The following is a 12,971-nucleotide window of genomic DNA, read 5'->3' on the forward strand; positions in this document are numbered from 1 at the left end:
CAACGAACATCAATGAAGCTGGTATCAGACACACAAACCACGATGGTGTAATTAGATGTTCGAGCTTGACATTTATCACGACCAGTGCTCATGAAAGCAAATTTAAGTTTGTATTTTAGTTCTGTGGCAGGGCGTGGTCGGTGGCGCGGCTGCGGGAGCGCGGGGGCGGACGCACCGGAGCTGCATCGGCTCAACAAGCCTCTTTAAAGGACTGAACTGGGTCGTGACTGTTGGTGTTGGTGGTGTGTGCTCGGCTGGGAGCTGGAAGGCTGCAGCTGTGAGAGGATAAAATAGGAACCGGTAATAAAGAGTGTGAAGAATGTGGTCATTCATTAATACATTCATAGCTAGCCTTCAATTTGCCTGACTACCATACCTTACTGCAAATCAGCCGTCGAACTAGTTATGATCAATTATGACGTCACTGCTCATTTATTCGTCATTGTTCGTCTCCGTGTGTTTTTGTGAGCGTCATATTATTCTGGCTACATCTAATGATAAGTAAATAACTGTCTTGTGGCTTTTTATCATTGTTTTGTTTGTTCTTAATGTTGCCCTTGCTGCTAAACTAATCCCCCCTTGTGGGACAATAAAGTATTGAATTGTTGAGCCAGTACTCCTGGCTGTGCGCACATTGACCGACTGGAATGAAAACACCGGCTCATGAGCATCCTGACCCGAGCTGTGTACGCCTAGATCTTATAGCTCCACCCTTGGCTATATAATAGCTTGTAAAGCTGGGCTTCCATCACATTACTCCGCATCTTTTGTTTCAGCATCCCACCTCGGAACGGAGATGCTGACCACAAACAGCGGTGTCAGGACCAGCCTGTGGATTATTTTCCTCTGCAGCTCAGGTGTCTGTGCCAGGAGGCAGCACGCCGATGCTGATGAGTCCTGGTCGGAGAGCGTTTCCAGGGCCAGGTGTGCGTCGCGATGCCTCAGCTTGCACAGTGTAGCGGCGCTCTCGATTCTGCAGGTCAGGACACCTTTGACAATGGCTGTTTATACATAACCAGTCCTTAAATTTCACTTATTTAACTTTTTTTAATCAGCAAGTGCTTTTTTTATTGGTTTGAAAGAAAATATCCGTGACCCTTACTTGAGTTCTGAAAAAGAGTTTCAAACAATAGATACGTGCAATAATATTTATGTAAAGTTACATTACGTTAATAAAATAACTTTTAATATAAGTAAATATATTTCTTATTATATATACTGCTATAAAATGAAACATATGCAGTCAGATATGGGCACTGAGGGAAACCAGTGTGGAAACCAGTGCACAAGGTAATGGAAAGTCATGTTTACACTACAAAACAAGGTCTCAGGATGATGGTGAGTATACTCCAGAGACACTGACTCAACAAGAAAAGCGAAAAAAACTTTACTTTAGAAATTATATCTAAATATCATAAAATTCTAAGAGTCTGAAACGATCTAAAACAGTGACATCATGGAGTTGACAACATGATAAAAATAAGTTCAGTCATGCTTGATGTTCACTGTTCAACTGAAAGGCCAGAATAGACCCTACGGCTCATTATAGGGATTATTCAAACGGATTCTTCTTCTGCCATTCGCTCTCTCTCTCTCTCACACACACACACACACACACACACTGACACATGCACACACACACACACACTGACACATGCACACACACACACACACTGACACATGCACACACACACACACTGACACGTGCACACACACACTGACACGTACACCCACACACACACACACTCATACACACTGACACATGCACACACACACACACACACACACACTGACACATGCACACACACACACACACTGACACATGCACACACACACTGACACGTGCACACACACACACACACACCCACACACACTCATACACACTGACACGTGCACACACACACTGACACGTGCACACACACACACACACACACACACACACACACACACACTCACACACACTGACACGTACACCCACACACACACACACTCATACACACTGACACGTGCACACACTTGCAGTCTGACTCTTTGGTTCAGGCTTTCGAGTGTGCCTCACTTAGGCCAATGAAACTGCACAGAATGATGGTCCAGCCCGTAATGTGTGCTGTGGTGCTCTTCAAACATGCCAAGAAGCAGACTACCGACTGTGTCCCTGCTTTAGTTCCAGCTCTCCAAAGCTGCACCTCAGACATGTATCACTGATACATCGTTTGCCATTCCTCGTTTTGCAGTAGCCAGTATTCCCACAGCACTCATGTCAATTCATTAACTATTGAAGTGTGAAACATGCTCACATTGACTTTGTGAATCTGCGTGTCACTTTATTTTAGGGCTACCCTTTGTACCCTGTTTTAGATTTAGACTATTGTAGTTAACATCCATCCTCAGGTTTTTCACACTAATTATTCTTGGGCTCCATTCCTCACAAAGCTCCTGTGAAAGTCACAGTTAGAAGCACGACTTGTCCTGTATGGCCATAGTATATGTTTTATGTTTCACCACTGTCTAATTCAGTCTAATCCAGCACCTCTGTTATGATTTCTACTTTCACAAAATGTAGAAATGATTCATTTGTTAATGCTGGTGATGTTTCCAGTTATCGACCTGATGCAGTAGTTCCCACTGCACTGTAATGGTAAACGGACTGGTTCTTATATAATGCTTCTCTACTCTTCTGAGCACTACACAACTTGTGCATTCACCCATTGACACAAGCACATTTTCTAACTAAGATTCACACACATCAGAGAACAATTTGGGGTCAGTATCTTGCTCATGGATATTTGGCATGCAGACTAGGAGAAGCCGGGAATCGAACCACCAACCTTCCAATAAGTAGATGACCTGCTCTACTGCCTGAGCTACAGCCACCCACATGTGAGGCTCACTGGCCAGCTTAAACTGGTAATGGCCAGAGCTGCACTGGAGTGGTGTAGACAGTGCTAGAATTAAAGTCCACACCTAGATCCTGTTGTTCTGTGGCAAGGCTTGAAAATTGGGATTCACAGATGACTAAACTGGAGCTATTTTGCAAAGAAGAATGGGCGAAGATTGCATGGAAAAAGTCAATGAATACTTTTTCATTATCCGATTCCCGTGATTCTGTAGAAGGAGTCTTTTCAGGAAATTGATGCGAGCTCAGTTTCAAACAGCCAATAACAAAATAACTAAAACTGTTGATTGACATAATGACCTTGGCTTCAATAAAACCAAACAGAAGACAGTTTGTCTCCGCTCTCGATCATTCATATTCCATTTATCTACAGACAGAGCAAACAGCGCTGTTAGACAATCACTGTTCGATATTTCAATCTCACTGTTTGCTGCCAACATTTTCAACTTTGAAATGGACAAAAAGAAAAAAAGGAGAACAGTGAACAATCCCCCAGCTGCTCATAGATTAAAAAGAAACAAACATTTCTTGTTACTGTCATTTTATTCACCAGCCAAGTCACCAGGTTTAACTCCAGAAGAGCAGGAGACTGTCAGCGTTCATTCAAAAAAATGGATCTAGCCACCACTACTTACTGGTCAGTGGCATCCTGTCTTGTCTCCAACTGAGCACTTTGGATGTTTGTGTTTTAAAACCAGGTCATAAGGTTTTTTTGGAGGTTGTATTCGGTTGTACTGGATTGTTCTGTGATAAGAGAAAACTGTCTGTTCTGTTCCTGCTGGGAAATGAATCCACATTAGGCAGGACGGATGGTGTGATGTTCTTTTAGCCTGTTCAGCACCAGTCTCTTAAAGGATTAAAAACATCAGAGTAACAGGCCTGCAACCAGTCTTTGCTGTCTGATCCCAAAGACAGAAGCTGCTCCGACAACAGCAACATGTTTGGAAGTTTGAATATTGGTGGAAAAGATCGTCGTGCATAAAGTATCTGTATAATCATGTGTGGGCTGAGCTATGAGGTCTGCATGCTTTATTTAAACGAACAGAGTTGGCACTAGATGGCTGTGTTCCTATTCAATACTTTAACAGTCTGCAAAGTTAGACACCTGTTGGTTTCTCACGTTCCTCTGAAAAACAAATCTTTGCAGCTTGATCAGTGACATCACTCAGCTTTAAACTGGATTCATTTGTGCTTAACTCAGACAGACCCGTTTGTTTATGCTTATGTCCTTGTCTTCCTCATTTTAGTCTCGTCTTCAGAATAACGGATCCTTGGGCTGGTGTCATAATCATAAACAGTGTGCAAAGGTAGGAGACATTTTTAAAAGCACGTCCTTCTGATTTTCCATTCGTCACACAAACCTGAGACAGTGGGTTGTTCCTGAACCTCATTTGCATGAAGTATTCTGATTTTCCATAGAAAATAACAACACCGGTGCAGTCCTGCAGCGGTTAGCACTCTCACCTCCTGGATAAATCTCCTGGTTAACTGGGTTCTTCCTCCCTGTGTGGTTTCCCCACTACATGCAATTTACGTTAATTGTTGTAAGTGTGGATGCACGATGGATGAAGTGCACTAAATGATTTAAATGTGGCTTGTAGTCTAAAGTGTTTTACATTGTGCTATTTTCATACAGTATAAGACATTTAGAAGTTTATAAAGTGATGCGCTCATTAATGCATGAGTGCATGTAATGTGAATGCGCTCCTCATTCAATCTGAAGCACTTTATTGAAGTATTTTTGTACTTTTGTAAGGATGCAAATGCTTCCATTAACATCTCTGTTCCCTCGTTTCTCAACTCTATATTTATTTCTAATAGATTTTCTTATTTCCCACGGGCCCCTCTGACTTGCTCTCCCTCAGTACATTTTTAAAAATCCTGGAATTGCCTGGAAAAAATCTATAAATGTATATCATGTAAATTTCCCCTTGTTTTGCAGTATGAAAGAAAAGATGCAGATTAAAATGTAAATGATAGAATTATTGGCACACACGGTGCTCATATACACTTTTACATCATGGACAAGAACTGAAGAGTTTCAGTTAGCTGTTGAGTGTAAAAATAGGAAGTCATGTGGGACTGCTGGAGCCTTTCAGAGTAATAAATCACTCTTTCTCGCTCTCCTCATGTGTGTGTAGTTTTATGCTCCTTGCTTTTGCAGCAATAAATCAGCTCACATGCAACCTGACAGCGTGCTCTGTGCACAGGTGTACATCTGTATGTACTGAGACGTGCTGGTGGATTATAGTGGTTATTACCCATTTCTTAAGTCTGCCATTCATCACCAGTTGTGGCTCTTTATTCTGTGACATCCTATATGTCATAGCAGTTTCCCTGTTAATACATCAGGAGTCATGAAAGAGGCAGACAGTAAAAGATGGATGACATTGTTTGCAAGCTATCTTTTTGATAATCTGAACACTGATGTGGGGAATGTTGGCCAGCTGCTTTTTAGTGTTACGTCAGTTCATTGACGTTTGTGGGCTTTTCTCTGTCCTTTCAGCCAGGCGGAGTTCTGCTCTGTGATGGGCCACTGCAGCACTTTGAGTCTTTTCTTTTTCAGCCTTTGTGTTGTAGATTTGCTGCTGAGATCATCGTCCTGTGCAAGGTGCCCATGTCCCATTGCTGCAAAATAAACCCAAATCAGAGCTTGTCAATGTGAGATACTCTAACACGCAACATCAAGCAATAATTTTGATTAGAATGTAACTTATAGAAAATAAAATGGTTATTTATCTAAATAATTAAACATTAAGGAAAACATCCTTTGTATGAACTGACTGTATATCAGATTCCATTAAATTTAACATTTATACCCAAATTACATGGAAAATTTACATGTAATGAATTTACTTAAAGTCACCATTTTGGGCTTTTTTTTTATTTTAATGTAACAGGACACAACAAGGAACAGAGAAGACAAACATGACACGATGCAGTGGTCTATAAACATGTGGGGAGGGAAAAGAGATGAATGAAGAAGAAGAGCCGGTCCTCACACAAAGTACTGCAATAGTCTGAGCTTATAATTGTATAACAGATGGTTCAAATTCACCTGGTCCAGCCCTAACTATATGCTTTAGCAAACAGGAAAGTTTGAAGCCTAATCTTAAAGTAGAGATAGTGTCTGTCTCCTGAATCCAAACTGGAAGCTGGTTCCACAGAAGAGGGGCCTGAAAACTGAAGGCTCTGCCTCCCATTCTACTTTTAAATACTCTAGGAACAACAAGTAGGCCTGCAGAGCAAGAGCGAAGTGCTCTAATAGGGTGATATGGTACTACAAGGTCATTAAGATAAGATGGGGCCTGATTATTTAAGACCTTGTATGTGGGGAGCAGGATTTTAAATTCTGGATTTAACAGGAAGCCAAAACAGGAGAAATCTGCTCTCTTTCTAGTCCCTGTCAGGACTCTTGCTGCAGCATTTTGGATTAACTGAAGGCTTTTCAGGGAGTTTCTAGGACTTCCTGATAATAATGAATTACAGTCGTCCAGCCTGGAAATATGTTAATGAAGGCAAAGGTAATGCCCCAAGAATCCGGTCAGACACCATCTTTCTGAGATTTTTAGTCGTAAATATAAAAACTTTTTTTGTCTGAGTTTAGAAGGAAATTGGAGGTCGTCCACAACTTTATGTCTTTAATATATGCCTGTAGTTCCATTGATTGATTTATGCCACCAGGCTTTATGGATAATAAAAACTGATTCTAATGATTCCCACTGTTTCCACATGCTTGCTCACAGGGGTCATCTGATTGTTGGGTTTTCTCTGTATTATTGTTCAGTCTTACAATATAAAGCACCTTGAGGTGATTGTAGTTGTGATTTGGTGCTGTGTAAATTAATCTGAATTGAATTGTATGCACAATTATCAGGGGAAGGCTTAATGATGTTGGCCAGCGGTCCCCGAGCCCCCGGGCCAAACGTACCATGTTTCAGTACCAAATGACTTACTGGTACCAGTTAGATCTCTCACGACCTTTGCGGCCTTGTTGTTGCAAAACATCCTGATGGGACTGGTTACAGAAGAACTACTGAAGGTTCCAGTGAGCACTATTGGGCCATAATCTGAAAGTGGAAACAACATCATTTCACTATATGCAGTTGTTCCCCACAAGATTTCAGACAGTGGAGTGAAAAACGTTATGAGAAGAGTTGTCCCAGAGCCAACTTGTGGACGACCTGGAATCAGCAGGTACAGTCGTTACCGCGCTGCGAGAGTTGAGGCTTTTCACACTTTCGGCTGTGAAATTTATGATTTTCAGGGTTTTTATCGTTAACTCGGTTTCCCCGGGTCTTTTCCCGTGTTGTAGTCGTGCGTCTTATTTTGAAAGAAATATTTAAGAGTTACCATAGCAACCAGAGAGCATTAAGGGGCAGAGAGGAGGATGTTCCTCTCAATGTTGTTGGTGCATTTCAGGAGGACGCTGCTAACAACGCTACACAGTTACACAGTGAATTCACGTTTATTATTATATTTACAAAATACCAGTTTCTGTCTCGGTCGTGTCTTTAATTTTGTCGTATTTATCTGCGACACCTTAAAGGCCGTGAAAATATCGTCTGACATTAAACCGTCCGTGGCACAAAGAGGGTTGGGGGCCGCTGTGATAGGCTGATTAACAGCTTAAATATATAATACCTACTTACATTTATAACAAGCATGCATATTTAAAATATCAGACTGATTTAAGAACTACAACTAACGTTTGAAACTTAAATGACGATGCAGATCTTTATTAAAGTACGAAATCCTCCACTCATGTCTGCCCACATTCGCCTGTCAGCTGTCTGACATCACGGATGTCATCGAACCTCAGCAGTAATAACACAGAGGCTGGATGTGGGCCTCACTCCAGATTTCCTAACCTGGATTACTGAGCATGCATCTAGACAGTTTTATACTTACAGACAAACAGCACTTTAAATATGAACCACAGTAAAAGATAAAACATCTTCGTAGTGACAACTTTAGAGATTTAATATTCCTCCGTGTTATAAAATATTGCTCATGTCAGACTTGTGAGTGTGGCTAACATGACAGTCTCAGTTTCAACATACCCCTGCCCAGCTCTTAATCTTAGAGAGGTCTGATGATAAGCTTGCTGATCCTTGTTGCTGTGAGACAGCCTATCACTTTGGCCTCATGTCATCCTCATGGGCTCTGGTGGTAATGAGAGCTTGTTAATCCTTCTGTCACTATTTCCTGCAGGCATACAGCCATTTGCAAATGCCAGAGTTGATTAACAAGACACTCCCACACAGTCTAGTTTGATTCAGCTCTTAAAAAAGGCTTAAGATGGCACTGTGGCATTGGAACAATGAGCGAGCATCATAGTCACGTGCTGACACCAGTGTCCTGAGCGAAACATACACAAACTGGCATCGAGCGCAGTGTAATGACCTTCATCCACTCAGCAGTAATTAGTGTCCTTCAATACACAACAGCCTTGATGTGATGTTTGATTAAGAGCCAGAAAACCTTTTCTTTCATTCCTTCAACTCATATTTTCAAACAAACAAAGTACCTGCGAAATAATTTGCTAGGAAAAGTTAAAGTTCGCCTGTGGATGTTCAAAAATCTGGAACATTTTCAAAGACAATGTCAAACAGGAAACAAGACACAAACACGGGGCCTGTTTGGTCTCTGTGGGGTTCGTCTGGGCAGAGAATCAAACCGTGTCAGGAACCAAAGGAACAGCATTTTACACGGTCAGCAGAGAAGATGATCTGCTCCATTATCTCCGTTTGGTCATGGAGGAATAGGGAGCATCCACTGCCAAAATAACACAACAGCACAATAATATTTCCATTAGTTTACAAGACATTATGCTGACATATGGACCATAGCTGAAACTCACCCCAACACCAACCAGGTCCAAACCTGCACCTGGCCTCGCTTTAACCCCAACATTAAACCCATTAACATCCTGAATTACGATGACTTGTCTTGTGAAGACGCACAACATAAACAGAATTACTGCACTACAATAATAATAGTACAATGACACACACACTGCTGTGCGTTGTAGGTAAATAAGAACAGCGTGGCTCAGGTTTTAGTAAGAAATACATTTCATGGGCTGCTTTATCTTCAGAGTAGTGAAATAAAAATGCTTGATTTAAGCTTGAAATGGGGCAGAAAACTCACTGATGCTGAGCTACAAAGGGAATGACACGAGAGTAGGAATGTCAGTGTGCGTTAGTGGAAGCGTCCTCTTGTGGAGAGCGTGGACAGGAGATGGGAGATGACAGGCCTGGAACAGGGCAATCAGACACTCCACTGCGGAGCAGTGTGTGGTCCACACTCTGTAGTCTATTTTGCAGCAACTTCTTCTTCCCTGTATCTTCCCTTATCTTAGTGCACATCACTGACTGTGAGTTTTGCCCTTTTTTAACTTTCATAACCCTTTTGTTGATGTGGAAGTTTGACAGCGTGGTTGCCTCAGCACGGGGCTCTAAAACAGTACATCATGTCACATAATTTTGCAGCTCTCCCTTGTCAGCCCTGCAGGGCGACCTGACCAGGGTGTAACTGCCTCTCACGCTGGGACAGCAAACTCACTGTTGTACATAATCATTAAGGGCTGATCTGTGATATTGGAAGAACAAACAGATAAAGCCGCCGACTGAGTGACTGGAATTTGTTGTCACTCGTTGTTGTTCTGTGCACAGATATTTCCGTCAGGTTGCAAATGACCCAAACTAGTTGGAACATCAGGCACAAAGCGAGTCTGTCATCGGTGTTGTTGTTTGCCTCTGCAGCAGCTCAGACGCTCACACACAACATGCTGCTTCTCGTGTCTTGTGGACTCGTGTACAATCTTTAACGTATTCTTCATCTTGCTTGTGCTGCTGAACTCTTCCTCGTGGAGCACTAAGAGCACCGACACCTGCTTCATTCAGCACGTCTACAACAGGACATGTCTGGCTTGTTTTCATCAGAGGGCGTTTGTGGCTTCATATTAACCCAAAAGCTTATTGTCCACCCTGTAAGCAGCGATGACAAATCTGTAAGCTTTGCAGAAAATACACAGAAGTAAACATGTGTGACTGTAAACCACAGTTACACTCTGAGGATCGAGCCACTGACGTTTGGTTGGTAAATGACCCCGCTGTATGAGCTTAACCAAGAAAGATGTTTAAAGCCTAATTTGTGTCGTTTCATTTCTTCGTTTCCTGCGGTGGTCTATTGTGCTGCATACCTGAATCAAAGGAATCGGTATCATTACTTGAAGCAACTGCATCTCCCAGTGTTGCAAAGTGGATCGAACCATTTGTCTGAGAGGGAGACCAGGATGATGCTCATGGTTATGCACAGCTCATGTTATTGTACGAAATAATGCAGAAACAATGGTGCAAACTGAATTAATGGAACCTTGTCTTGCAGCTTTATGTCTATTTAATATAAGGTTAGACTGAGTTTAGTTTTTGCACATGAGAACTGGGAAGCAGCCTGAGGCCAGCTGAGCAGGATCTTTACTCAGGGTGCTCTGTCCTACCAAATCAGAGCGACAACAGGCTTCAGCATGGCGAGAAAAATCATTCATGGGGAGATCTTTTACGACTTGCTTGGTGCAAACATATTATTGACATTAAAGATCTACAGCTTGGATTATGAGGGTATGAGTGATAGATTCATCTAATTCTACTTTTAAATGTCCAGTGAAACACAAGTAAGCCCACAGTCTGAGACACAATGAGAGACTATGAGTGTAAGATGGGCCTGAAGTATTTGTGGAGAACGATTTTAAATGTGATTCTGGATGTAACAGTACAGCAGACATGCTCGCTCTTTCTATAAACAAATGCATGAGCTCGTTTTCACTCTGAGACAGGACATTTCTAATTTTAGAGATGTTGCACAAAAGGAAGAAATCAGTCCTAGATGTTTGTTTATATGTGGATTGATGTACACATCCTGATTCCCAACAGTGTTACTGGAGGTCAACGTAATGCCAGAGTAAGTATGGCAGTAGTACCATATTTGTAAGATTTGAAGGACAGAGTACAGTAACTTTGTGTTTTGTCTGAATTTACAGTGCAACAAACGGTTTTTCCAGGCCAGACAAAAGTGTTGTGAGTTAGTGAAGCGTCACTTCCTCTGCAGCGTGTGACTTATCCTCTGAGCATTTGGAGCACTCCTCCAACTTTCAGATGACTTGCTATGCCCTCGTGAGGCTGTCGTGCTTTTCACTTTTCCCCACTGCTTCTCACTACAGCATGAAATTAGAATCAGTGCACACTTGCTCCCCTGGGCTGCCTCTGCTTACTGGTGCAGGATTGGGCTTTGTGGTGCAGAGGACTACACTGTTAATTCTTGACGTGCTCCAGAAACCCCCTGAGTGTAACATAAATCCCCTCACACAGGTGTGCACCTACACAGAGTTGTGTGTCAGCCTGCTCACATGATTCTTTTAATGAGTCTGTGTCTGTTTGCTTACAGACATGACAGAGAAATATGATCATATTTAAAAAGGAAGAGACAGAAGGAGGCACTGATTTCCTCACTGTGCAGCTAGTCTGATGTCACCACACTTTCATGTCCACTTCCCCTGGAAACAACAATATGAATTAATAACATTCATGAAAAAAGCACCAATTATTGTTCATTTTATTGAAGTTAATATTATGGGTATAATCAGTTGAATGCACACACACACACACACACACCTGTACATGTCTTTTGTGCATCGTTGCATTTGTTTGTATAATTTTTACAATTATTTATACTTAACTAAAGCGAGGTGTGACAGGCTGTAATCTGTGGTTACCTGCAGTTTCACAGAGACATTAAACTGTCTGACACTCTTGTGTTCAGCAATAAAACATGAACACTTCACTGTGTATAACCTCTAAATGTATTTCTCATCTCTGACCATAAACCTTAAACGTGCTCACACTGCTTTGACTTCCACAGTGCCTGGAGCCCTGCAGAGACTCCTGGGAGATGAAGGGGAAAGGCAACTGCAGAGAGTTATGTGAGGTATGGTGCAGCATAGAGTCAGTCGTACTGTATGCTTTCTGAGTACAGTATAAAAACAGCCAAGGGTTGTTTTGTGCAATCACAGTTTGAGATAAAGGTGGAGAGTCTGTTAAACTCTCAGTCCCAGTAAAAACCTGGAGAATCCGTCTGTTCCTGGAAATTATTATTCATATTCAGTGCTGCTCTTTTTGTCTCGCTTTTCTTAATTTTCTTGTCTAGATGCTACTTATTGATGCAAACCTGACATTATCATATTTCACCGTTTATTCATTGTATCACTGTCGTATGTCAAGTGTGAGAATTACACCATGTTCTAAGCAAAGAGCAGAAAGTAGCTGTAACAGTAGTTAACCTGCGCTAACTAGTTTGCCTTTGATTCATCCAGCGGGTGTTTCCCAGAAAGCACTGGGAGTGTGTGACCAGCTGTGAGTTCCTTCACTCTGTGCTGATGGTGAAGCAGGGCAGCTGTCCACCTCCACAGAGAGCCAGTGGTTTTGCTGCTGCCTGTGTGGAAAGCTGTGACCACGACAAAGAATGCTCTGCTCAGAAGAAATGCTGCTCCAACAGCTGTGGCCACACCTGCCAGACTCCCAGTGACATCTACAAGGGTATGTTGAGCCAGATTCACTGGCACATCACTATAACCGGGGCTGCACATAAGCAGGTGAACATTCGCTGTCAAAATAAAAGACGCGCACCAGATAAGAAGCAACGTGCATTTGCATCCATTAGATTTCGTGGAGGAGGACAGACATTTGTTTAGAACTCTTAAAGATGTCGAAGAAGCTCCTTGAAGCTGGTTTTCCTCCACCTCCGAAGAAATGTCAGAAGGAGTCCGAACCACAACAGAAGCGCGTATTCTCAGAAAAGTGGTTGCAGGAGGTGAGCTGGCTTCAAACAAATGATGAACGCACAGAGATGTGGTGCGGAATGTGCCGTGAAAATCCCACTCTAGTGGACAGAAACACTGCCTTTTATATGTGCGCAAACGCGCGCTGCAACTTCTTATCTGGTGCGCGTCTTTTATTTTGACATTCGCACTTATGTGCACCCCTGACTATAAATGTGTTTAACGATTTGACTGTAG

At 42.3% G+C, this 12,971-nt stretch overlaps 1 protein-coding gene across 1 annotated transcript in view; it reads left to right on the forward strand.

Annotated features, from left to right (window-relative positions):
* The first annotated feature begins 630 nt into the window (after positions 1-630).
* The window catches only part of anos1a (anosmin 1a), a 29,406-nt gene continuing 17,065 nt past the window's right edge, over positions 631-12,971 (forward strand). Inside the window, exons 1-4 of the mRNA XM_084922304.1 lie at positions 631-979; positions 4,144-4,203; positions 11,819-11,884; positions 12,270-12,492. Of these exons, the coding sequence (XP_084778430.1) occupies positions 797-979; positions 4,144-4,203; positions 11,819-11,884; positions 12,270-12,492 (532 nt within the window). The 5' untranslated portion in view covers positions 631-796. The remainder of the gene's footprint in view (positions 980-4,143; positions 4,204-11,818; positions 11,885-12,269; positions 12,493-12,971) is intronic.

This window comes from Perissodus microlepis, chromosome 23, assembly GCF_051167445.1.
Source record: "Perissodus microlepis isolate ML-2025 ecotype Zambia chromosome 23, ASM5116744v1, whole genome shotgun sequence".
NCBI classification, from domain to species: domain Eukaryota; kingdom Metazoa; phylum Chordata; class Actinopteri; order Cichliformes; family Cichlidae; genus Perissodus; species Perissodus microlepis.